The 27,948-nt window shown below is 43.9% G+C and overlaps 1 protein-coding gene across 2 annotated transcripts in view; it reads right to left on the bottom strand.

Moving 5' to 3' along the window:
* The window catches only part of PDE1C (phosphodiesterase 1C), a 369,889-nt gene that overhangs the window by 328,012 nt on the left and 13,929 nt on the right, over nucleotides 1–27,948 (bottom strand). For both annotated transcript variants that reach the window (XM_048296129.1, XM_048296137.1), the window contains exon 2: nucleotides 6,234–6,284. In XM_048296129.1, the coding sequence (XP_048152086.1) occupies nucleotides 6,234–6,284 (51 nt within the window). The remainder of the gene's footprint in view (nucleotides 1–6,233; nucleotides 6,285–27,948) is intronic.

Below are 27,948 nucleotides of genomic sequence, written 5' to 3'. Positions count from 1 at the left end.
CTTTCTTCTTCTAATTCCCTGTTCTCAGAGATTTTAGTACATTAAAATCAGATAGGCTTGTACTTTGCTAAGTTGAACGGGCTAAGTTACTGCTTGGTAAAATGTTTTATGTAGATTGAATGCTGCTCTAGACTTTTGCCAAAGTTCTCTCATTTTCTGAAGTTGCCGGTGAAGTTTTTTTGTTGTTTTGACCTCTTAAGAATACCTTGTTGGTACATCTCCCACACATCTAACTCTGAGTACTCAAAAAAAAGTAAGCCCTTTTAAGTGGCTCATCAAGCCACTTTTGGGGGCCTTACACCATGTCCCAGGTGCAGAATCCAGCACTTGACTGGTTAAACTTCATATGGTTGCTGATTACTCAGCTCTTTAATTTGTCGAGGTCTCTCTGCAGGGCCTCTCTGCCCACAAGGCAGTCAATAGCTCCTCCCAGTTCCGGGTCATCAGCAAATTTACTTAATATTCCCTCAAGTCCTGCATCCAAGTCCTTAATGAAGAGAACTGGGCTGGGGATTGAGCCCTGCAAAACCCCACTAGAGAGAGGCCATTAGTCTGATGCTACCCCCCTTCCCTATAACTCTTTGTGTCTGACCTGTGAGTCAGTTTCTCATCCATTGTGTAACATGATTATCCAGCTGTATGGTGGACATTTTGTCGAGAAGGCTCCTATGAGAGACAGTACCAAAAGCTATGCCAGAAACTGATATACCAGATAAGACCAACTTATTGGGTAGAGATGATCACTTGATTCAGTACGTTTTATGTATGAAGAAAGGGTTTGAAGAGCAGAGAAAGTATGCACAATGATATAATAGAATTTCCTGAGTTGGAAAGGACCCACTTGGATCATCAAAGTCCAACTCCTGGCCCTGCACAGGACAGTCCCAAGGATCATACCAAGTGTCTGAGAGCATTCTTGAACTCTGGCAGGCTTGGTGCTATGACCACTTCCCTGGGGAGCTTGTTCCAGTGCCCAACCACCCTCTGGGTGAAAAACCTTTTCCTGACAGCTAACCTAAACCTCCACCTCATACCATTCCCTCAGGTCCTGTCACTGGTAACCAGAGAGAAGAGATCAGTGCTTGCCCCTCTGCTTTGTGTTGTGAGAAAGCTGTAGACAACTATGAGATCTCCCCTCCTTCTTCTAGGCTGAACAAGCCAAGCTACCTTAGCTGCTCCTCCTATGGCTTCCCCTCTGGACTCTTCACCATCTTAGTAGTGGTGTGGTATCAGCCCACACCACCTGAAAACCAGATACATAATGTACAGCCCAGAATGGAAGTTTTAAATAAGGTATTATCTAGAAAATCCAAATTAGAACCCAAATAAGAGGAAAAGAAGGGTAGTTGTAACAGAAGACTCCTTTCTAAGGAGAACAGAGGGCCTGGTATGCAGACTGGATCCAACTCACAGGGATGTCTGCTGTCTCTCAGCAGGCAAGGATAAGGGACATTACTGGAAAACTCCCCAGTGTAGTAAGATCCTCTGATTACTATCCATTATTGGTTGTTCAAGCCAGCAGCAATGAAATAACAAAGACAAGCCTAAGGGCAATGAAAAGAGACTTCAATACCTTGGGATGATTAGTTGAGGAATTAAGAGCACAGGTAGTGATTTCCTTGATCCTTCTGGTAAGGAATAACATTGATAAGAATGCATCAGGTCAATGTGTGGTTCTGAGCCTAGTGTAACTGGAAAAATTAGGGGTTTTTTGACTGTGGGATGATCTATTCAACACCTGGTCTACTGCCACCTGATGGGATGCACCTTTCTCAGAAGGGAAGAAGAGTTCTAGCACAGGAGCTAGTAGGTCTCGTTGACAGAGCTTTAAACAAGCTTGGAAGGGTGAAAGGGAAAATACCAGGCTTGCCAGTGATGAGCAATGGGATGGTATGCCAAAAACCTGAAGCAACTGAGAACTAATAGGATCCCTCAATCAGCTTACCTGGGACATGGACTATTATAGAATAATTCAGGATAAGGGGGCAGCTCTTCTCCAATACTGTTGCTGTTTCTGCCACTGATTTGGTATAAGCTGGTGATCCCACTGCAACTGGATCTAGCTGAACTAAATAATATACAACTGGCTTATGGTGAGGTCCACTGGCTATACCTCACATTCATGTACTTACAGATTAAAGGGGTTTGATACAATCTGGGAGCCCAAGAGCTGAAGCAGATGCCAAAGCTCCAAAGCTCTTTTCATTGCTTTAGAAGTTCTCACTGGGCCCCATGCAATAGGCTCTAACTCTTCACTGTTGGTTGTCTCAGAGACTTAATCAATTCTCCTAATGCAGGAATTCACAGCCAACAAAGTCCCACAGCTCCAAGAAATTCTCATGCCTGCTTTTTCACAACCAGACATGGGAGTTTAATTATGGCCTCTATTCTTTCTGGGTCTGTGTGAGGAGGCAATTTAGTTTTGATTTAGCCAATTTAGTTTGTCTGAACCCTGGTTTTTCCATTTTGTCAGAGGTATGTGGGAGAAGGGAATGTACACCTGCCACTTGCAGGAAGCAGCCAGGAGTGAGGGAAGCCTCGTCTGTGGGAAGACTTCTCCTGGGAATACCTCAGATTAGGCAGTCAGTGGGAGACACTACAAAGGGGCTTCTCCAATCAGGTCGCGGAAGGTCTCCACCAACGGACAGCAAAGAAAGGTTGGATTGGACCAGTGGTCTCCTGTCAACGGGCGGACTGGGGCGGGGGGGGCAGGGGATATAAAAACTAACTGCGTGAGGGGCTCGCTGCTGTTCATTGGCGTTTGTTGCTTCGCTTGCTCCTTCCCTCCCTCTCTGCCCCTGGCCCCAGCCTGCCTTTTGGCTCTCCTGCCCTCGCTGGCTCTTGCTCGCCCTCGCGCCTGTCCTGCCTCCCTTTGTCCCTGACCGCCGCCCTGCCGCTTCCCCCCCCCGCGTCCTTGCCTGGGCTGCCTGCATCCAACCCTGCCGCGCTGATCCAGCCCACCCCGCCGCCCTGATCCAGCCGGTCGCGGCGATCCTGACTGTGACCCTGTCCAGGGTCCTGGACCACCGATAAGAGAGCCTACTCACAGCACGTCAGGCGCCGTCACCGCAGGAGCCGCGCCTGTGGAGCCGCGCCTCTTCGAGAGCCGCGCAGCCTCATGAAGACTCAGCCCGTCGATGGGCAGGCAGCGTGCACACTCCCCAAAGGCACTTCCCTGACTTGCCGGTAGTAACACCCTCTTTTCCTCTCTGTGTCCTCTCTCTCTCTCTCTCCGCTCTCCCCCCCCCCCCCCCCCCCCCCCACCTTTTCCATTTTCCTTCCTTCTTTTCTGTCCTTTCCAGCCCTCTTTCCTTTGGGCATCTCGTTTTTCCTTTTCTTTTTCGTTACCAATAACGGTTCTCAGATAAAATGTTTGTCTCATTTGACTTAATTTCGTTCTTGACCATCTATTTTTAAAAGAACTCCTCGCAGTTCCCCACAGTGCAACGCGACAGTCTCTTATTCATTGTCCCTTTACAAAATAAAGATGCAATACTGTAACTTTATTTTGAGAGCTGAAGTTAGAGGTGCAGGCTGTCCCTTTGCTAGGGCAATATATAAAGGTATAGCATCTAGTATACAAACATTCTCACCCCTATTTGCTAATAAGAAGTCATCTGCATATTGTCCAACAACCAATAATGTTACATCTTAATTGCACTGCAGTAAGTGCCAAAATTCACTGCAGATCCAATAGCTTTACCTCTTGAAAACCACAACAGAAATTTAAAGCATTTTCTTACAGAATTTTTTCCCATTTTTTCTTGTAATTCTAATTCTTTCCTTAAATTCTTCTAAGAGCAAGACTATTTTCCTTTCCTTTTCACGGAAGGAGCAATACAAAGCATTAGGCAATAGAACCACAGTGTCCTGGCCATACTCTTGGCATATTATTTGCTCCTCCCTCTAGAAGAAAATAAAACAGTGTCTCCCAAGTTAATATACGTAACACTATTTTGAAAAGTGAAAAGGTTTCCTGCTGCTGTGACCATGCTATTAAATTGGGTCACAGGTGATACCCTGCATTTAGGAATAGAACTAATCAAATCTCCCTGAGAGCAACTACAATGATTCTCCTTTTTCTGGAGGAAGTCTTCAAATATTATTTGCATGTTTATTATTCTCTTACCTAATATAAATGTACATGTAGAAAAATGTGCTTTTATAAATATTTTCTAAAAGGACACATAAGATATTGTTATAAACAAGTACTAGCTCACAGAAAATCTCATACAAAAAATATGTTGTTTCAGCTGATGTGCACCTTCTGAAAAACCTGGTCTTGACATAGTGTTTTAAGTTTACATCCCAACAATCAATTCACAGATAATTAGATCTAAATCTGAATCCACACAAAAAGTTAAGACACAAATACCACATATTTTGAAGATGAGTGTGCCTCTACAAGCAGGTTTCCCTGAATCCTCCATTTTGAAGAGGCTCCATGTGCACAGAGTAGCAACAGAACAAAGTGAAAAAACACTTTAACTAGTGTTTTGTGGGCTCTCCAGAAATGTTTCATCTGCATACCAATTGTTTATTTGTTAGTTGTGAAAGAAGAAAATCCTTTAAGAACCCAAAAGAAAAGTCAAATAAACTCTTAGACTAGACTCTTGAAGGAATCACTGTATATTAAAACACTGTCTACAGCTCACTATTTTGAAAAGTTTTGCACATAATCTTGTAAAATGTTTATGAGATCTTACTGGCACAAAGCATTCCTAGAAGAAGTTGGGTTGTTTTGTTGATGGTATTTGGTTTTGCTAGTTTTTCTTAAGTATAAACAACTCAGACTTTTCTCTCTGAACCAAGTTCAGCCAAACCCACAAAACATCCCGGAGTGTTTGCAAGGAAATTTTCCTGTCTGACCATCCAGGATTCACTCTGGCAGTCATACTCCCACCACCCGAAACTTTCACTGCTGGGATCAAAGCCCCCTCACAGCAGCCAGCTCCAATAAACTGACAGCTGCCCTGCTTGACTCCCTACACGTACCACTTTCGTGCAGTTAGACAAGATTTCTTTACCTGGTTGGACACAGGTTTCCCATAGCAGTGTCAGACATGTGGACCCTTAAAAGAATTTGGTTTGGTACAGACACACAAAACCAGCTTGAGCTGGGTGATGAGGAGGAGGGATCCTGAACCAAGCAATCTCTGGGTTTTATACCTTTACAGTCTATGTGCTCGATCCTCTGGAGACTTTCTGCTGAGCTCCCGCACATCTCTTTGTGGCCAATCACCTGGCTAGTGCCAAGTCCCCATGCCCTTTGTTGTGCAAATGTTTTGTGCCAGGTCATGGCTTATTGTCTGGGGCTCCTGCTATTTCCTGCCATCCAGAGCACAACCAGCAGCTTGCACTACAGCTGCCCACCAAGCTACCTGCACTAGGTGTAGACCTCAACAACTTTAATTTCAAATCCTTGTGAATAAGTTCAAACATTTGCAAAAATGCTTCGCCCTCATTTTATTGTATCCTGTGAAAGATGATTATAGCTGAGCTGGAGGCTCAGAATGGCATCCTCTGGCTGTGCAAAATACTGCACCATAGATGTAAATTATTTTAATGTTTTCAGCTGCACTGCCCATGATGATGACAAATCCTCCTTTCAATAATGAAAAAAGGGGTTTTCCCTGCTAAGTGATCACAAGTCACCATGAAACTGCATATATTATGATTGGAATGTCCTATCTTTATCCTCATTTCTACATATTCTATCATACGTTTCTAATAATTCATATGGTCACAGTCACGGTCAGTTGGTGTTACATTACCAAATACATCCCTCGTTTTTATTCAAATTTGGGTCAGTTATTCCAAATCTCAAGCCATGCCTTCAGTTTTTAATCTTTTTGTGTGAAGTAAAGTGATAAAGGAGATACTAGTAAGGTTTAATAACATTTTTCATAGGTTATTTCTAAGATTTGACACAAAGCTCTTTGTAAGCACTGTAGTGAACTTCAGTGGCTTTGAGACGTTTATAACTTTTTATGCTTGAAATAATAGTAAGGCCACAAAGCCTTCCATTCATTTAAATTTGGATCAACTCTGTTCAGTAAAATTGAATTTCTGCAGGTGACTTTTTCAATCAAGTATTATGTATCCTCAGTTTAGTACTGTAAATGACACATAATATAGGACAGACACAATATGAGATTAAAATAATTACTAAATGTTTTTATTTTTACAGTAGGTATAGAAATCAACCGGTTAAAATTAAAAAGACTACTTACGGGCAAATTGTAAAAGTGGTCGTGGATGTTTGTCACCTGTCTCATTTGCAACTGAAAGAAGAAAATACAGAGGAAAAAAAGCTTCAAATTTTAATGTTACATTAAGATTAATGATAATATGAATTTTTATGCATATATAGGTGTCTTGGTTTAACACAATTTAAAGAGGTGAACACTCTAAAATTACTCCCTTTAGTTTCAACCAATCTGTTTCTACCATTAAGAAATTAATATGAGTAGATACAAGTGAAAAAATAAGTTTACTAACAAGCAAAACAGCAATAGCCAAAAAATAACAGTAAATAATCACTAGATACAAAACCATTAAATTTCACAAACCCACAGAAATGAATGGTGGGGTAACCCCTCCTTCCTAGACTCCTGTGTGGCTTGAAAGACAAAGGGAAAACAGCACCCTGATCGACTGTACAGTCTGGGAGACAAAGGGGAAAAAAGATGACGGACAAAAAGACCCCTCCAATGAAGGTAGAGTTTACAAAGCAGTTCTAGTGTCAGATGGGAATTGCCAGCGTGTGTGGGGTCAGCTCTGCTGCCCGGCACTTCCTGCTGCCACCCACTGGACTCCACCAGTGTTGGTGCTACTGTCCTCCATGCTGTGCGTGTGTCAGGGGGAAGAACCAGTCTCCAGGCGCCGACGTGGGTAGGTCCAGCCCCAGGTACCGGCTCAAGCTTCATGCTGCTCATAGATATTGCAAAGTTCACTCTGAAACAGTTTTTGATTGTGAAATGCAGTTTTTCCAGGTGGCTACTGATGCCTAGGTTTTAACTTTTATATTTTCCTGATTCTGTACTGCTTAGAGTGTAACTCTGAGGTTTCTTGTAACTTGCTAGTTTCTGCTCACTTGTGCTAGGTAGACATAACAAAGCCTCTCCAGGCCTGCTCTAAAAGGTCACCCAGACCGTCCTAGGCACAAAAAGTATAATCCAAAGAGCTTCTAAGGGGGGAAAGTGGAGGGGAAATTACATCACTGAGCTGCAGCTTTAATTGGAGAATTAACCCTGATATGCAAATGAACCAAACCTATAAAGGTGTGAAGAACTCATGACCTGTCATCCATCTTGGGGTCCATTTTTGGCAATAGCCTGTGGCTCCCAGGGTGTACCTTTGAAGGCCTTTCAAATAAATACCTATTTTATTCTTTTACTCCTGTCCAGTCTCTGTGTCTAGGAGGCCTCTTAAGGCATCACTACTATTGCCAGCCCAAAGCAACCTGTTCCAAAGCAGAACCTCTGCCATCAGCAAACACTGCCGGGAGACAGAGGTGGCTCTGTGCTTCCACGCTCAGTCTTGAAAAGTGACCATGGCAACACCCTCACCCCCCCATCCTTGTTCCATTTTCTGGCTGCAGGCTCTTAAAGAGACTAACAATTTCTGGGCACAGATAGATATGGAATACAGTAACATTTTGCATTTCCCATGAGAATAGGAGAAAAGACTGTTCACAGTAACATCAGTTGCATTAACGAGTATGGTAAGAAAAAAGTAAGACTATTGCACCTATATAAATTAAATGTTCCGGTAATTTTGGAAGCCCAGAGGTTGATTTAATAGCAAATTAAATTAAATTCCTGTGCAAAGGAATCCTCTGACCTTTGAAACCACATATAGCTGTCACCCAGGATAAAAACAATTCTGTACAAATACTGCTTTTTTTCTGCCTCAGATTCATATTGGCATAGATCAACATTGCTGTGACCCCACAGGTACACAGTTAGTCAAGAGCATAAACAACTCTGTGGAATTCTCCCAATATTAAACTACAGCTGAAAAAGAGAGTTTTCAAGGACAGTAATTACTATCCATGGCTTTTTTTTTTTTGTAGCTAAAGTAATAATGAGGAACAACACTAATAGGCATATAGGGAAGAGAGCATAAGTGCACACAGAAACCTTGCAAATTCTTTGCTTTCTTTAAAAATGCTGCTCTCTAGAGACAAGACCAACCAAGCTAAGAAAATCCATACAAGGATGCAAAAGATCAGAACTGAGACTCACAGGTTCCTAGCAAGATAATGGCAACTAAATTGTAATGGACCTTTTGAAGTCAGAAAAGACTTTGATGAAATTTAATTCTTCTGTCAAGGCCTAAAGTGGTCAGCTTAAATTTGGCATTATTTAAGACCCATATCCACTGTCACTGCAGCTTTCTTACTTGCTCTTCAATCTCTACCTACTGATTAAAATGAGTACCTAGTACTCACTTTAGTGAACAGAGGGACTTTTAAAAAATCTCTGGCTCATTTTGCTCCCATCAGCCAGCAGATGGTAGCCCTAAGACACTGGATGCCTGTATCAGTCTAGGGAACTTGCCAGGCTGGCCAGACCAAGGGCACTGAGGTCTCTCAAGTCCTACAAGACACTCTTCTTTGGATTAAGTCCATCCCTGTAACCTGAAGCACAATCCCAACCAAATAAGCTCTGCAGGGACATTATATGCAGGCGTCGGACTGACTGTACAGAGTTACGCTGCTCCAGAGTAGTTCATAGTTCCAGCATCAAATCCATCTCTGCTTCAGGTGATGGCACGGTGAAGGAGATGCAGTACCATCCTCCATGGGGGTGGTATGAACACAGTTGGATCCAGTGACATCAAGAACCATGCCAGAAAATATTGCTGTAGCAAATATGTAAAGCTCAAGCAGATAGGTTTTCTTTTTAACTCAGAGACTACAGTTTGCAGTGGTTAGGCTGAGATATCACCAGCCAGACCAGTCTCTTCTGGGGTCCTAGGTATCTCTATCGCAGCAGAGAATGGGCAAATTAATAATATGTATTGATGTCTTAATTGGAGTATCAAGTGAACTATTAGATGGGCCTGCTAAGGGTCTTTAAACTGTGCTATTATTTGCTTTAGAATAGTTCCTCCACTTCCGAGGCAGATGGCACTCCCTGATCACCAGGGCCTTCAGGTGCACAGGTCTTAACTTTGTGCCATCCTCCAGCTTGTTGCAACAAGAGCGCTTCACCTAGGATCTGTGTTCGGCAGCTCAGCTCCCAGATTCACAGAACCCAGCTCAACAGGTGTCATTAACCCCTAAAAAAATTAACGTTTTCCAGTTCCAGGATGCATAGTTTTGTTTTCAGTTTGCACTACTTTCCAATGACATCAGATGGTGTCCTATATAGAGTAAAGCTCTTCCATCCAGAACACAGCCATGCAGAGCAAAGATGCGATTAGAACAGCAAAGGAACGATCAGGACAGAAATACAGGGGATGCTAAACCTGCATTACTAGCAACATTCCTGGTACATTTGAGATAACCTTTGCCTGGGAATTGTCCAGAGCCAATACTGTGTAAGCAAGGGAAAGGATTTAGAAGCAAAGAGCATTTCTGCATTTGCTCATTGTGAAAATCTTAGAAGATTTTACTTGATGCAGTTTTTACTGTGGAAATTCTGCATATTTATCCTACATATATGTAAGTAAGAATTTTTCTCCAGATGGCCTGAAATCTTCTCAACACTTCATTTATTCAAGTTTATTAACAGTAATATAACAAAGCTGGAGATAGAAGATTAATTTCTGAGAGAAAAGTCATAACCCACACCAAAGATGACTTCTAGTATTTTTCAAGATTTCTTGTACCACTGTCCCTTTTTAGATATGCTTATTCTCCAGCCACGCTCTACCCGTGTAGACTGAAGTCTAGACTGATTTTCATCTGATTAGATGAGACTATCAGCATAAAAATGTGGATATTTACTTTATTCTCCTAAATCAGTGACACCTTCCAACTTCCATTGCACCATTTTCTAATTTCCTTTTTACTACCATGCACATTTTGAAGTTATTTTCCCTTCCAGCCTGGAAGCAAATAAATCTCAGCGAATGTTATAGCAAAGTGCAAGTATTTTGTAAGTAACTGCTTACCTTCAGAAAGACATCCATTACAGGCAGGAGATATCATCCTGTAATCAATCCATTATGGGAAAATAGTCACATGCTCTCTGTACTTTCTTGTCCAAGTAGACAAGAAAATACTAGGCCTAGCCAAATTTCTTCCTTTTCAAAAGTTGTATCTTGTATCATAACTGCTTGGAAAGTTCAAAACCCTCAAAATGCAATTATTAAAATATCTTCATCAGTTCTTTGATTAACATAGATTACTCATATTCAAGTTCACTATATACCCACCTTAAAGGCAAGTTCCTTTTTTTAATGATTGCCCTATTAAACTATTTCCTACAGTTTGCCACCTTTTTCTGCAGAAGGTATCCATTTCACCAGTATGCCACCTCAGTCTATTTAGCTTTCAAATATGCTTTACCTAACTCCTAGTACAATGCAAAGGGAAACATACCTGTGGTGATGCGAAGTTTTTATCGTATTTTCATATGTTTTCTGTACCCCAGTGGTTTGCCCCAGTTAGTTTGCCCCAGACGCAAGCCACTCCCCCGGTGCTCCCGATATGGTTGTTCTCCTCCCTTTGTTCTGGCTCTTTCCCTATCAATCACCCAAACCCCTCCTGTTGTTCCCGAAGGTTCGGTGTCCATCACCTGAGCCCTCCCTAATTACCCTTATATGGCCCCTGTCAGTCCCCCGAGATCCTGCCCCCTCGGATACCTCCCCTCTTGGAAATCCCCTAAACCTCCACGCCCCATTGGGGCATGTGACCCCTCTCCCTCCACCCACCAAGACCATTGGACCAGATGTGAGTCCATCCCTTCAGCGTCCCTCCCTCCTAATCCGCTTATTGGTCCCTGGTTGGTGTACTCCCCTTGTTCACCCCCCCTTGTAAGGCATGGGCGTGTTGCAGGCGGGGCTTGTCCTCTGTGCATTCCCTTGAATAAAGTTGGATTACCTCCCGCGGCAAGCCCCTCGCTACTTTTTATCTCTCCCCTCATCGGGGCCTGCTGGCTGCTACAGTGTCTGGAGCCGGTGCTCCGCAGCGTAGAGCTGAGGCTTCAGAGGAACAGCTTTAAAGCTCCGTGCCTCCGGCTGCTCCCCACTCCTGCCGCACACCGCTGGAGCTAGCCCGGGCTGTAGACAGCAGTGGTCCATGTGACACATACCACTTCATAACATGGATTCATCAACACTAACAGACAATAACAAATCATCTATGTTTTGCCATTAAGCAGCTGAGAGTCTGTGACAAGAATGTCAGGTATTTTTCACCCACCAGTAAAGACATTCTTTCAAGGAGACTTCTTTTTTTTAATCAGTCAAAGGGCAGACAAACTTAACTATATATTTCATGCTTTTAGTAAATTGTGTGTTAAGAAGAGGAAAAATAAGGTGAGAACACAGATGCATAGATGAATTTACATTGAATACACAATCTGAATAAACACTTCAGTAATATAATCTCTGAAAACTCCAGCAGCTTTTTCTTTAAAAGACTATGACATTAGATGTTTTATAAGCTTACCAAACACAATCATAAAAGTACATTTCTTTTCATGCTTACCCATCTTACATGATGAGACCTTGCCAAAATCTGATTGTAGTGTCAGTTATGGCCTATCATTTAATTTGTGTCACTTTTTATAAACCTGTTCTTGCATAAGAAATCTCTTTAAATTGAAGTTTTTTGGAAGTTTCTGCTGGTGATTAATCCTCCTCTAATTTGGTCATGGAAAAACTGAATTTTCTCCTTCCACCATCTTTCTGTGGACTGAGCACACCATGACCTTTCAGTCTTGCCTCAGAGAATAGGTATCTTCACATCCCCTTCCCATCTTTATTGAACCTCTTCTGTGTCAATTCATTTTCTCACAGATACCATATGCAAACATCCAAGGTAACTTATTCTTGCCTGGACACATATTAGTGGATGGCTGGTACACATCCCTTGTATAAATAATGGACTCTCATATCACAGCAAGTCCTTATCTACATGATCTTTCACTCCATATATTCCATAAACTGAGTATGTCCCAGCTCTCCAAGTTCACAGAACAAATGGCTCTGGTCACACAAGCTTTAGGCTGCTCTCATTTCCAACCTCTGCCATGCCAGTCTTCAGAGTGCGAACAGGACAACCGCTTTGTTTCTCTGGCCCTACACACACACACACACACATAAACCTCTTGGAACACCCAGTGGCCAGCAGCCTGTGATTGATCTATAATTGCTTGCTAAAATCCTGAGAATGGCCAGCAGAAAAGTTGTGAATCAGAAGATGACAGAAGAATAACTATATAAATACATCGACATTCTCCACAGCAAGAGAAGTGGAAAAGTTCTTTTGGCTTCTGGAATATGACTTTTTTTCTTTCTATTTTTTTAACCTCGAAGTGTCCAGGCTGATTTTCTACACTTATAGCTGTTCTGGTTGCAGCCAGGACAGAGAAAAAATTTTGCAGTAGGTGGGAGGGTGTATGGCTAGGACATGAAGGTTATTCTGTACCACCTCACATCATTGCCAGGAGTGGGGGGAAGGAACTTTCTTCTGGGAAGAAGGGGTTCCTTCTAGTCAAGCAGGTGTGGCAGCTGGAGCAGTGGGATAATGTTGTTTCTCAGCTGGAGGGACTGGTTTGGATTGCGCCAGTCTGGAGCTGAAGGGAGTGGTCAGGGTGGCATGGTGTGGCTGTGGTAAGGTCACAAGCCCCATGGTAAGCATTTTTGTATGTGAATCACTCTCTCTTTTGTACCCTTTTCTTATTGATATTGTTGCTGTTACTGTTTGTTTTCTTGTGTCATTGCTGTTTCCAGTAAGTTGTTCTCATCTCAACCCACGAACTGTGCCTTTTGGGCCTCCAATTCCCATCTCCAGCCACCAGAGGGGGAAGAGGGAGGGGGGGAAGAGGGAGGGAGGGAGGGAGGGAGGAGCAAGTGAGTGGCACATGGTTTGGATAACCTCGGTGGGGGCACTGAATTGAAGGCTGTCATTCCTTAACCATGACAAAAGCAAACCCACTCACACATTTCTCCTGAGGATAAATATACATCTGGAAAAATAGGTCTAGGTCATATTTCTGCGCAGTGAATCTAAGCCACATGGATGGAAATAATAAACGATGAGATTTTTAGAACAGGAATCTTCCCATGTAGGCTACCATGGCTTCCAGCTCACTTCTATTAGAAAACACATCTTATAAACAATAGTATGGTGATTAGACACTTGAAAGTTTTATCAGACTGTGGTAGCCTGCGTATCTTCTGACTGGCATACCCTTGAAAACCACCTTTGTGAGCTTCTTCACCCACTCCTCCATTTCTCATCATGTTCCCCTCAACTTGTAGCATTTGAGTGGAAGTACAGTCATTAAGTGTTTATATCTCTCTCACATTGCACCCCTTGCCCTTTTTTAGTTATACTTCCCCCGTACAAAGACCCAGGTACATTCCTGCATAGCTGAGATGTTAAAGAAGCTTTCCTGTCTGACCCCACCAGTCATGCTCCCACCATCCCAGACTACTGAGACTCAAGCCCCTTTGCAGCAGATGGCTCCAGTGAACTGACTTGACTCCCTACATACATCACACTCATACTGTCAGACAAGTTTTCCTTACCCTCTCAATGCTAGGTTTCCCATAGCAAAGTCCCAGATGTCTACTAATTTAGTAAAATAAGTAATTTAATCATGGTGCAGCAACACAATAAAAGCCTAAGGTAGGTGTCTCCAGGAAGGGATCTTGAACAAAGAAATCCTTGAGCTTTTATACTGTCAGAGGCTGGAAAAGGTAATCTGTTTCAAGACATCTTGGGAGCTTGGTATGTGTGGTAGGGGGTGGCTCAGACCTTGCCCTGGTGAGGTAGTGCCCTGCCCCCCATACCCCTCAGCCCCACAGTGTCTATCAATCATGCACACTGGAGGCAGTCCCAGTTTTGCCTAACCTAGTCCCTGAGTGGCTGAGAGACCATAAGTGCCACCTGGGAAGAAGGTCCAGGATGGGCCAAGGCTTTAAGAAGCCTGACCACAAGGCAAGCACGTTGTCCTTTAACCCTGCCTTCATCCTGGAGCTTTACATCACTGGAACCCAGGAGCTGATAGCTATGTCTGTTTTTCTATATCTTTCCTGTCTTTCTGTTTTTCTCCTTTTCTTCTTCTTCTAACACTCTTCTCATGGAACATAACATGAAATAGGTTACAAATATGTTCAATGGGCTGTCTATGCTGTAATAAGTGATGTTATGTAGTATTTACTCTTTTGCCAATGTTCCTTAATTTTCTATAGTTTGCCAGTAAATTTCTGTGTATTTTTATCTCTTGAGAATATTTGGTTGTAATTTTCTCCTTTGTGTCTACCCAGAGCAAAAGAACCTTGGTTTAGCCCTAGGTTTGAGTGACCGGGATGTAACATTATAGTCTGTGAACCCATTCCAATGTTGATATTTATTCTGCAGTCTTCTCATCCTTCATTGGCTCTTGCAGAGTCTCTGGGTGACTGGACACCCCTCTGCATGGCCAGCACCATAGGTTGTTAGGCAAAGGGTTAGCACCAGTCACAGCCTGTTGCCTGGGGCTCCTACCCTTTTCTCGCTCCCAGGGCACAACCTGAATCTTGCATCACAGCTGCACTTTGAGCTACCACACTGAATATAGTCCTCAACAGAGAGACTATTTTGCCCATCCAGAAGAAAGGATGCGGAACAAAAATCAAGTGTTTGTGCCATTTCCTATATTGCTCCATAAACAATTGCTGAGATAGGATGCCCAGATACCCCAGTCTGACTGGAATAAAGTGCATGAGGAAATCTGAGTGAAAATCTGTAGAAGCACCTTACTTCAGTACTTTCCTTGAGACTCCCCTTCCCTTCCCTTCCCTTCCCTTCCCTTCCCTTCCCTTCCCTTCCCTTCCCTTCCCTTCCCTTCCCTTCCCTTCCCTTCCCTTCCCTTCCCTTCCCTTCCCTTCCCTTCCCTTCCCTTCCCTTCCCTTCCCTTCCCTTCCCTTCCCTTCCCTTCCCTTCCCTTCCCTTCCCTTCCCTTCCCTTCCCTTCCCTTCCCTTCCCTTCCCTTCCCTTCCCTTCCCTTCCCTTCCCTTCCCTTCCCTTCCCTTCCCTTCCCTTCCCTTCCCTTCCCTTCCCTTCCCTTCCCTTCCCTTCCCTTCCCTTCCCTTCCCTTCCCTTCCCTTCCCTTCCCTTCCCTTCCCTTCCCTTCCCTTCCCTTCCCTTCCCTTCCCTTCCCTTCCCTTCCCTTCCCTTCCCTTCCCTTCCCTTCCTTTCCCTCTCAAGGCTCTAAAAAATAAGCTCATCATCCTGTACTTCTTGGCCACCATCTGAGGCAGACCACTTGTCATGGGTTAGCAAAGCATAGTCCCGGAAGTGATGTTCTTGCAAAGGGGCGCTTACAGCTCCTCTATTACCTGACAGAACCTATCAGCTGGCCAGTTTGAATATGGGCAATTTTTTAAGCCACCTAAATTCTGACTGCCTCTGTGATCCACGCTTAAGAATAGACAAACCCCGGGCAGAGCTCTGTCTTTCTGGCGCTGGGACAGGTAGCTGCAGGGCCCCATACGGGGGCCTGGCGGGCCTGGCCCAGGCCCTGCTTGGGCCAGGCCAGGCCGGGGCCACAGCCATCCTGGAGCCGATGGGCCCTGTTCTACCTGCACGCCTCCCCCCTCCTCCTCCCCCCAGCCCTGCTACGTTCAGACGGAGCGGCCCAGCTCCCCCTCTCCAGTGCACCCAAGATTCAGCTGAAGCTGCCCTGCTCTCTGGCACAGATCACGTGACCAACAGCGATAAGGGAAATTCCAGCTGCAAGGCCTAGGTGAGATTAACCCTTTTAGTGCTGTGAAGAGCTGAAAACCTGAGAGAAGAGAAAGAAGAGATGCTTAAAGCTGAAATTCTGTTGTAAAGTATCAGAGTACCCACTGTAATTTCATGAAGGCATGGGGGGTGGAGCGTTCAACTTGTACTTGTGAGCAAAAGCACCTGTGCTGAGATAAGCAGATGCTGACACAGCTGTAATTTCATGAGAAGTTTGAACAGGGAGAGATGAAAGTGATGAGGACTTTTGCTCCAAATGGAAGGGAGAAAACCTCACTTCCTAGAGATGCTCCCAGAGATAGTCCTAGAGATGAAGATGAGGAAGACCTTTTTCTCCCAGGGAAGGAGAAGGGCCTCTGTTCTTAGAGATGAAATGCTCCCAGAGATGGGTGAAGAGAAAAGTGAAGTGAAGTGAAACTTTTGTTTCTGAACAGCTCAACCTTAAAATGGTACCCCAGTAACTCAAGATTGGACCCTCGAAAGCAGTTGTGGGAAAAGCTGCAAGTCGTAGGAAGGGACTCTCACATGATGCGAGCAGAGAACCAACCCAGGCGGCTGTTGCGTTGTGATAATTTCTCCATAGCATGGGCAAGAGAGACTCCTCTTCCTAAATGAACTGAACAAGGCTATTACAGAAGTGGTAAACAGACTGAGAATCTCAAGGGTTGTCTTTTTACATTGTCAGTGGGAGAAGGGAGAAAAGTGGGGGGAGGAGAAGAGTTCTGAAGGTGTGGTATGATTTTATTTTTTCTTTTTCCCTCTTTTAGGTCTGTTAATAAACTTCTTTATATTCTTTTAAGTTTGGTGCCTGTTTTGCTTTTCTCCTAATTCTTATCTCACAGAAGGTAAATAGTAATGAGTATTTTGGACCAAACCACTACACTAAATTGGCGTTTCTGCCCGGTTACAAACTGAACCCGCTACACCACTGAACCGCCTTAGTCTGGTTCGGATCAGCAACACATCTGTTTCTTAAATACTGGCTTGTCTATCACATATAGCCCTTATATATAGTCACCAATTATGATGTAGTCATATGTATGTAGACATCAAGTCATATGACTCCAAACTAGCCCCCCTGTGCAGGGGTGTCTTGGGGTGGCTTTGTGATGCGTATCCCCTATCGCTGCCCCATGCCCAGAAATTAATTTTGTGCCTTTCTGTGCTTTTAAACTGAGCCTGAGAGGGGGGAGGAGAACCTGAGCAAAACTTCTTCAAAGCAGTTTGCAGCTTGTTCAAGGTCACACAGAGATAGAGACTTTTTTTTTCCAGCTGCGGCAACAGAGCAAGAGTGGGGAAAGCACCCTGTTTGCTTTTGGCCAATTTTTCAGCTCCTTTTCTTTCTCCAGAGAGAGACGGAGAGTTGAACTTTTGTTTTCCTGGGACTTTGGTTTTTTCTTTTTTTCCTCTGCTGGAGTGTTTCAACATCAGAATACATCAGGAGGAATTCCCACTGAGGCCTTGGCCCTGGAGGTTGGGCCCACCACCCTGTCCCAGCTCCAAGGAGGGGGAGAGAGAGAGATCTACAGAAGGACTCTGAAATTTTCCCAGGTTTCTCTCAGCAGAGCGAGAGGTTTTTTTATTTAGCATTATTATCCTTTTCCCGTGTGTTTGTTAAAGAAATAGTTTTTATCTCTTTCACTTTCCTTTGAGGAAATTTTTTTTCCCAAAACCTGGTGGGGGAGGGGTGGTTGTGGCCTGCCTTCTCTCAGAGGATATATTTCTGAGTTTGGCCAAACCAGAACAAGGGGTATGAGAGCCACCTCCATGAAGCATGAGCTGCTGGCACCTGGTCAAAATGGCCCAAAGGAGCCCTGGCAAGTGGCTGTGCTCAGTGCTACGGAGGAAGGCAAAAAAACCTGAAAACACTTGCTAGCTCACCTTGAGGGGATAAAAAATGTTCCTCCCCAAAGCTCCAGGTCACAACAGACCATCTTCCTGGTGCATGAGCAGCAGGCAGCAACCTAGCCAAAAGGGATTGGAGAAGGCCTTACCAGTAGTCATTCTCAGTGCTGCAGAGGAGGGCAAAAACCCCTGAGGACCAGTGCCAATCTGCCCAGAGGGAAAATTCCTTTCTAATCTCAGCTCTAGTGACCAGCTGTTTCCTCAGCATGTGAGCAAGACCTGCGTCATCATCATCCCACAGACCGGCCACACCTCCCTGGAGATGCCCAAGCCCTATTCTATGTCAACCTAGGGCCATCTCAAGGACTTCTGAGAGTGGCCAAATGCCCTCAGTCTGATCACCTTTGGGAGCAAGAACCCTTTCCTCACCTGGCAGGGTGTTCCAAAGCATTGGGAACCCTGGCAACATCTCTGCATCCCATTTCTTATGACTGCTGCACCAGATTCCAGAGGGGATGAGGATGGAGAGCTCTGTAACGTTCCTTGGGAAGGCATTCCCTTGGTTTCACCAGTGTTCTCCGGATGAAAAAGCTTTGGACACCTCCAGGGACTGGTCATTCTTCTCATCTCCAGCAGCCTCATCCAGCCTTCTCCAGTCTTCCTCCCTCAGGCCCTCCAAGTAATTCCACCAGCTCCTCAAGGACTTCCTTTCAGACTGGCTCGCCCCAGTCCAGCTTTGACACTGGGACAGGGGAGGATGCTCCCTTTTGTCCTGCCCCAGGCAAGCCAGTGACTGCTGTATTGCAGGGTGATGGCACTGAGATATGGGGGTGATGGGGCCCCCCATGCCCAGCCCAATCTGCAGCAGCCTCACCCACTGTCTCTCTACCCAGTGTCCTTTAGAGCCTTTGGGGAGGCTCAGGGAGGCCCAGGATGCTGTCCCTGCCCTTGGTTGCCATGCACTGGGCACAGCTGCGGGGCAGCCCTGATGCATCCTCTGCCACTTAGTTCTCAAGCACCAACCCATGCTGTTACTCATCTCTCACAGCACAGCAGAACCCAACCCTGCAGTCTAGAAACCACCCATAATAGCATCAGAGCTAACCTCCCCAAGACCATGCCACAAATGACTTGATCTGTCTGGGCACAAACCCTTTTCCTGGAGCACAAGGGGACTGATTTTGGCAACTGCAGTTTGGTGGAAAGTCAAAGTCTAACCAGAGCCATAGGTGTGGATGTATGGTGACAATGGACCACCAATGGAAATTGCACAGGTTTGAAAAACAAGTGAGAGGAGATAACACTGGTGAGGTGAAAATGTCAGTCATTTTTCGGACGTTGAACACCAGTTCACAAGGAACTTTTTCACTTGATTACAAAATCTAAACATGCATGTAAAACTCAGTTTGAATTTCATCCCAACCTTAAAAACACTTGTTTTACCCATGCTCTTATGCTTCATTGTTGGGTAAGATGAAACAGGAAAGCCTTGGAAATATGATTGCCTGACAAAAGATTTTGGGAATATGAAAACTACAGGCAACATCGAAATGAAAGCCACTTTTGAAATACCAGGTCTTAGTTACTGAACAACTAGAAAACAATGGTATGGCCACTGAAGTAATCCCCTCTTGATGGAACAATACCCTCTGCTTGCAAACAGGTCCAAGGGTCAGAGCAGACCCTACTAGCTCAGCAGAAGGGGTCCAAAGAGTAGTTTTTAGAAGTTAAGATGTAACACTCTATGGTAATATAAGAACTCTTATAGGCTGTATGTAAATGCTATAGGATTTGTATCTTGTATTAGATTGGTTAGTGACAATTAGAATATTCAGTACAGAAGATGATTTATTGTATTGTAACCAGGACTTCAGACATTCCTTACTACCACTTCTATTCATTCTCTCTCTCTTCCACTTCTACTCTTGCTCTTACTCTTGCTCTTACACTCTCTCTCTCACCCGTTTACTCTCTTGCTCTCTTGGGCCTGCTCAGAGCTGAGTCTACCAGCTCTGAGCAGTGCCCCAATACCCACGCCCTTTACAATAACCCGACTGTGTCCCAAGACCTGCCTATAGAGATCTCTCGTCTCCATCCGTCACCGTCTACGTCTGGCCGTCCCGACTGGACCCCAGAACCCCGTAACCTACACTTCATGAAATAAGCTTGCGTAAGTCTTACCAACTCTAAATCAGCACCAATTCCTTTTATAAAAATGACCTGCCGTGATGGCTGAGCAATCACAGTTAAACTATACCACCACTTACATATAGTAAGTGTACAGTAAATGTAAGTGCCATTTGCAAAAGCTGCAGGATGCTTTGCTGTCCATGTGCAAGGAAACAGCTTAGATGCAGAGGGGGTGCAAACTCACCACCCGATGCTACAAGCTGCGTTTTGAGACAGATAAGGAAGAAGGACAATAAGAAGCAGATCCTGCAGAGGTGGGGTGGTGCTTCTTATCATGCCAATTTCCTCGCTTACACAACTTGCTCAGGTGTAAAATTTCCCCCCTGCCCCCACAGAAGTATCAGGATATTCAAATTCACACATAGGCCTGAAGATATTAATCCCTTCCAATAGGGCATAACTGGTTCAAGTACCCTGATGTGAGAGGCAGCTGTCATGTCTTAGAAGGTGTAATAAACGATCAAAGACCCCAAAGTGCCCCCAGACTAATTTCTGGGTCCTTCCACCAGAGGACTGCACATGATCCAGAGTTTTACTTCAGACAGTGTAAAACTTCCCCCTCTAGGTGAGATACCTGGGCATTCCAACCTGAACCTGAGTGTATATTAACCCATTAAACCTCGTGTTTTCCAGGCTTCCCCCAACCCTGACAAATCAAGACTGCAACCTTCACTTTGACCAACAGACATCAAAATTCCAAAAATTAAGTCTCATCACTGGATCCACATGTGATGATATTTTTCTACTCTTGCCTTTTCTTTCTCTTTCCTTCTTTTCCTTTGTCCTGGTTTCAAGGCAAAATGTCAGCCAAGGAAGGCATGAACCTTCCTGGAATGGAAGGAAAATCCATCCATCTAACTTATTGTAACTTTGAAATTATGGAGCTTCCAAGAAAAAATGTAGGAAAAAGAATAACAGCTCTTTATTATTTATATATATATAACAGAACAGAACAAACACAGTAACAGAAGCGCCCCCACTCATCAAGCACTGTTTCACCATTGGTGTAATTATGATCACGGCTGGCAGGAGGCGCTGTTGACTCAGGAAAGGCAGAAGGCTTTACTGACTGCCCCAGGACCAGCAGGGGGTGCTCCGATGCGAGCTCGGCAACCTCCTTAGGTGTCTTGGGCAAAGGGAAAGAGGGAAAATTGCTCCTTTTGTAAGCTTACGAGCAGCAATTGGTCTTGGGATCACCACCAGCAGCTGGCAGAAGCGGTGAAAGCAGGCAGATCTGATCCTAGTGCCAAGTCACAACGTAACAATATCCCAGGCCACGTACACACCCTCCACAACACATGCAACTACTCCCCCTGATCCCAAATGGAAGGAAACCAGCCTCGGCCCCACCCCTGCAGCACCCCCAGCCGAGCTTACACCTCTTGCAATATTCCCCAAACTGCAAGAATTGGGGGGAACAGTGACAATTCCCAGCACAAATGATCATGGGATACCCCATTGCCATGAGTCACCCCCCACGACATCCTTATACATTTTCTTAAGTGTTATTTTTATGATTTTATACTGCTATATTTCTACAGATAATAACCAGAAGGGTACATCCCTCCTTTCCATTGCAACCAAATTTTTCTAAAATAAGCCCTGTGGATATAGTTACAGATATAGATAGATACAAACAATAGTCATTCAGTGTCGCTTCACTCTAATTTGCCCCAAGGGATCTATTAATAAGAACCTCAGTTACCCTGCCTTCAGGGATGAGTTGTAACAGGCTCAACACACATAAATCTATGGGCCTGGCAGAGTGGTAAGAGAAGTGGCCAACCTTGTTGCAAGGCCACCATCTAGAATATTTGAAAAATCATGGAGATCATGGGATATCCCTGAAGACTGGAAGACAGCAAATGATATACCTCCTTTAAGAAGGGCCCCGAAGAGGAAACTACAGGCCCATTATTATTAATTTGCTCCTGGGAAGGTAACGGAACAAGTCCTGCTAGAAACTACTACAAAACAAATGAAGCAGTGAATTGGGAAAAGCACAGGCTGGCCGAAGGCAAATTATACCAGACTAACCTAACCTGATCACCTGCTACAACAAAATGACCTTTTTCACCATGACACTACATGGTGGAAGCAGTGGCTGTTGTTTACCTGGACTTCAGCAAGATGTTCAGTGCTGTTTCCCGTCCCACAGCCTTCTGGTAGAACTGGCAAGATACAGACTACATGGGTGGTCTGCAAGATGGATAAGAAATTTGCTCACAGGCCATACTCAGCTGGTGGTGATCCATAGTTTTTACTCAGGCTGGCAGCCTGTCATCAGGGAGGTCCTCCAGGTATCAATACCAGGCCGCATGCTGTTCTGCATCATAATAAATTATCCATATGATAGGACTGAAAGCACACGCGCCAAGTTTGCTGATGACACTAAACTAGGTAATGATGTGGACGTGTTAGAAGAAGGAGCCATTTTACAGAGACATGTGGACTGGCTGGAAATTGGGCTAGCAAGACCAAGTTTAACAAAGACAAGTGCAAAATTGTTCATCTGGGACATCATAACCAGAGCCCAATATGGGCTAGGATCTGTGTGGCGGAAGTAGTCTTGCTAAAAGGGACCTGGGCATCCTTGTGGACAAGGGTGCAGTGTGAACATGGGTCAGCAGTGTGCCACTGCAGCAATAAAAGCACATCTGATCCTGGGCTGCATCTGTAGAGACATTACTAGTAGAGATAGGGATACTATCATCCCATTCACTGCTCCACCTGTAGTATTGTGTCCAGCTGTGTCTCCACAATTCAAAAATGCAGACATACTGGAGAGATTCCAAAGGAGGGCCGTGAAGATGATCAAAAGGCTGGTGAGACTACTGTAGGAGGAAAAGTGAGGAGTTAGGTCTTTTCTCCTTGAAGAAGAGAAGGCTCAGGGGACACCTCATCACAGTATTCCAGTACTTAAATGGCAGCTATTAAGAGGATGGAGGCTCTCTCTTCACAAGGAGCCTCATGAGGGAGAAGAGGGACAACAGGTACGGGTTGAACAGGAGATGTTTCATCTTGGTATAAGAAATTTTTTACAGTAAGCAAGATCAAATCACAACCTTCCCATGGACACTGTAGAGTCCCCATCACTGGAAGTTTTCAAGATGCAACAGCACAAGGTGCTAGATAATGCTGTCTAGGCTTACTTTCCCACAAAATATTGGATGAGATTATCCAGCCTGGGCTGAAAAAAACCCATAAATCACTATGCCTGCAGAAACAGCCTTACTGTACCCACAGCACAGCCAAGGAAATGTCAAGCCTTTCCCACGGTCCTCGTTTCAGCCAAGGGCAGGATTAATTTTTTGTGGTAGCTGTGAAGGGGCAGAGCCTGGGGCTGTGTGGTCATGGCCAAGACCGTAAGGTTAATTGATACCATCTCATATCATTTGCAGGGGCAGGGGGGGTGGGGAGAAAAGGACTCTCTCTCTCCCCCCCTCTCTCTTCTAAAAAGAAAGGCATTCCTTTCCAGGGGAACAAGAAGTTTCCAGTAAATCGCTCTTCTCTCAACCCTCAACCCATGATTTTCACCTTTTGTGCCCCCAGTTCTCAACTCCATCTCCAGAGCAAGAAGGGGAAGTGAAGAGGGGGAGCAAGCAAGCAGTATCTGTTTTGGGAGAGTCTCGGTGGCGGCACTGAATTGGGCAGTACCACTCCTAAACCATGACGGCCACCCACCTAACTCTTTGTATTTTTTAAAGTCACATTCTTCAAAAGAAAACAGTGAGAGGGATGATAATATTAATAATAATAATAGTAATAATTTTTCAAGACTGTAAAAGAAGGATTTTAATCTCTTGAGGATTTTCTAAAGAATACTATTTGTGGAATAAGCAGTATCCCTGGATTCAGGCCAGAAAGTAAGCACAATATATTCAGAAAGAAAACTAAAATCTTAAAACTTGACACAATTATAAAATTTCAAAGAACAGTTCCAAACTGTCCATATCAAGATATCTTGAACTATCATCAGTTTCAGCTGCAGCTATAACCAGCCACAGTAGGATTTGGTCTCTCAGAATAGAATTGCAGATATAGCTGATTATTACCTGAATACACGCAGTGTCCTTTCAGTGTCAAATAAGAAGGGTTTAATGTACTCAGCTTTAATACATAGATTTTTGAAATGCACCTTAAGATGCAGAAATTTCATCAAGAGCTGAATAAGAAAAGCTGAAAAAATTAAATACGCAGAACTGAAGCAAATAATTTTTTATTTCTTTAGATTTCTTATTAAAGAATCAAGGGATACAACCTTATTGGGTAATCACTGAGTAGTTTGTAGATTCTTTTTAAAAGGAAATCTAAGTCCCCCATTATTGAAATTTGATGTGATGGCATAATGTAGTATCACAAGAAAATACAGTCTCATATTCCTAAATATAATCAGCCTGTTCATTCAATATAAAGAGTCACATGAGCTAGTTTCTGATGGTGAGGTTTTAAAAGCAAAGTCATTAGAAATCGTCAATCTCAGTGAAGTATACTGCAACCTGGATTTACATTGATCTGTGCATATATATGGATACTAATGTACACATTGAACAGATTTAGTGTACAATGAAAACAACTCAAGATCCAGTAGTCTTTACAGTGCTTTTGTCTCTTTCAAAACAGCACAATTTAATAAAAGTTTAAAAAGTCCTGCTTTAAGAAATATATTTGTAAATCTAGTAAGCATTCAGAAAGTGTTATTAGTTTGAGTACAACAGGGTGATAATATAATGAGAAGATAACTTCCAAGCTGAAGCCAGCTGGGGTCCATCCACTTCACAGCTAGCTTGAGTAAGTTGCGTATGCAACGTTTTAGACATTCACTAAGGTAAATCCATGTCATGGTTTGACACTGGCCAAATGCCAGGCACCCACAAAAACTGCTCACTCACCCTCCCCTGCTACAACTGAGCAGGCGAGAGAAAAAATTTAAACAAAGGGTTCATGAGTTAAGGACAGGGAGAAAATACTCCAAGGGCAAAACAGCCTCATCTTAGAGGTACAAAGTGAGTCTATTACTGACAAAAGCAGAGGATAATTAGAAGTAAAATAAGCCCTTAAAATACTTTTTTCTCCCTCCTTCCCACCGACAGCACAGGGAGACAGGGCATGGGGGTTTTGGTCAGTTTGTCACCCAAGGTTTTCTTCCACTGCTCCGGAAGAGAAGTCCTTCCCTTGCTACACCATGGGGTCCCTTCCCACAGGAGACAGTTCTCTGTGAACTTCTCCAACGTGGTTCCACTCTCACAAGCAACAGTTCTCCTAAAAGTGCTGCAACGTGGGTCCCTCCCATGGGGAACAGTCCTCCCAAAACTGTTGTGGCATGGGTCACTCTTCCACGGGTGCAGTCCTCTAAGGACAGGCTGGTCCAGCTTGGAAGCAGGGCCCCCTCTCTCCCCTGGGTCTTCCACTGAATCACAGCCTCCTCCAGGCATCCACCCACTCTGGCATGAGCACCTCCCTCATGGGCTGTAGGTGGATCTCTGCATTCCCTGTGGATCCTTGTGGGCTGCAGGAGGACAGCCTGCCTCACTATGGTCATCACCACGTCCTGCAGAGGAATCTCGGCTCCAGCACCTGGAGCATCTCCTGCCCCTCCTTCTCCACTGACCTAGGTGTCTCCATGTTGTTTTCCCTCACATGCTCTCATCTCTTCTCTAGCGGGAATTCAAACGTCCCCCCACTTTGTTTTGATTTTCTTCTTAAATATGTTATCACAGAGGCATTACCATAATTTCTAATTGGCCCAGACTTGGCCAGTGGCATGTCCATCTTCAGAGCCATCAGGGATAGCCCCCTCCCACTTCCTTTCCTCTGCAAGGAGGATCCAGATTGTAAAGCTTTGCTCCATCTGATGTTCTAAATGCTGATGCATAATAGCTGTGAATTTTAGAGGATATAAAACTGTTGAGGCAAGAAAAGTACTCAGAAAGGGTAAAGGTCAGAAAGTTTCAAATTACATAGTATAACTTTCAAAGTATTTCAGAATATATGCTATTGGATTTTGCACTCACCCCCTTTCGCTCTCAGACTCAGGCTCTGAATTGAAAAAGGAGTTTGAAAGCTTAAACATTTTAAGAAAATAAAATTATATCACATTGACTAAGGCTTGCACCAACTCACAGTAAATTTTGGGCTAGCAATCCAGAAATCAGAGGTTAATCTCTGCGGAAACTTTAGTACTGCAGCAATGAGGATGTCCTCATCACGACCAGGCTGTGCAACTGATCTCTGGGTCAAACAGAAAAATAATAGAGGACAATGACCAAATTGGAATTACATTTTCACGGCTTTGAACATATCCGCTTTGTTTAGAAAAAGCACGCTGGAAAATAAAGCTTAAGAGAAACAATGTCAGAACTTGGCTGTCAAAAACAAAATCACAGTGTTTATGACCTACACTTTTGTAAGCAAGGTAATATTTTTTTCTTTCAAGAAGAAATTCAGCTGTATTTGTAATGCTAAAAACTACAGTCTGAAGTAGCTCTGTACACAACAGAGTAGTTGCTCCATGTTTGTCATCCCAGTTGCTAAATTTCCTTTAAGTGAGTCAACTAGCTAATGGCTTGCTCTCCAAATAACAGGAGGTCATTTCAATGAATCTAAATACTACTTCATCTGTAAGCACGTGGAAGACAAGAGATGGCAAGCGTACATCTATTAGTTAGACTCATTTAGCAATTTCACAGGAGCAGGTCTAGACTGCCACCACCACTCTAAAATCATTTAAAGAATGTCAAGTGTCCTTGGTTTTCAGATGATGCCTTGATGAAAACAAAGGAAGATCAAAATGTACTTTCTTTTTATCGTATCCTTTGCTCCCTAAATTTTACTTTGTAATTAGAAGAATGATATTTAAACTACACCCTTGGCAAAGTTAATAAAATATGTCAACTACTGCCCAAGGCAGCAACTACTGACCACAGAGTAGTCAAAATAAACAAGTATCATTCAACTGAATTCCTGCTTTCACCAACATTTGACGTTAGTGACCAAAAGAGGCAGTCCTGTCCTTTCATCTTGCATTTATTACCTAATCTGCACCAAGATGACACTGTGTCCTGGGTTGCAGTGTATTCTATCACCATCCTCATGAGCTGTTGAAATCAGGTGGGGCAGTGTTTCCTTGCCTCCTCCCCCAAACTATCTTTCTGTTATTGGCCCATCATTGTCCTGCTGCATGACTCAGAGATAACTCCCTCCGGACCATCTTCTGTTAATGAGCCTAATCAACACTTGGCCTCATGACTCATTACCCCATTGTGAGATGCTCCACCCAGAGGGAGGAACCAAGCATCCCATCGTGGATATAAGCTGGGACTCTGAACACCAGAGACAACCTTTCCACTGGATTTCCAGAGGACAGGAGCTACACAGCCACCACTGGACCTTCTGAGGAAGAGCAGACCCTTTTTCTACAGGATCACCACTTCAGGAGGACTGCAGTCACCATTGTACCAGACTGCCACCACCACCCTGACTAACAGGGTGCCAGGTTGTATCCTGACTCTGTCAGTTTAACCCAGTGTTATCCGCTTTTATTGTTTTTTTTTCTTTCCCCCTCCTTTTATTTCCCTATTGAATTGTTATTCTGACTTGGTGTCTCCCACTAGTTTGTTTTCAAACTAGTACACACTGAAAGAAAAGCAAAGACACTGATTTTATCCAGGATCAATTCCTAGTTTTGGTGCTTTTCCCAGACACAGTACTATCTACAGTGCCTGAAGGTGATGAGAAAGCAGAAACATATTAAAGGGAAATGGCAAAATTACTTCTTTCAATGAATGAAACCAGTGGTTTGAAATACCTTGAACTGCTCAAAAAATTTTTGTCTGACTGACTCGCTTCTACCAGTAAAAAAGGACAAAAAGAGCAATACACAGAGTAAGAACATCCACTATCACATTTCTAATTAATATTCCTATTACTACAACTGGTAAACCAGAGGAATGAGAAAGACATTTAAAACTTATTTTTAATAGCACTATTGCTGATTGCTT

The sequence above is a fragment of the Corvus hawaiiensis genome, chromosome 1 (genome assembly GCF_020740725.1).
Source record: "Corvus hawaiiensis isolate bCorHaw1 chromosome 1, bCorHaw1.pri.cur, whole genome shotgun sequence".
Classification (NCBI taxonomy): Eukaryota; Metazoa; Chordata; class Aves; order Passeriformes; family Corvidae; genus Corvus; species Corvus hawaiiensis.
This window is presented reverse-complemented; position numbering and strand designations above follow the sequence as displayed.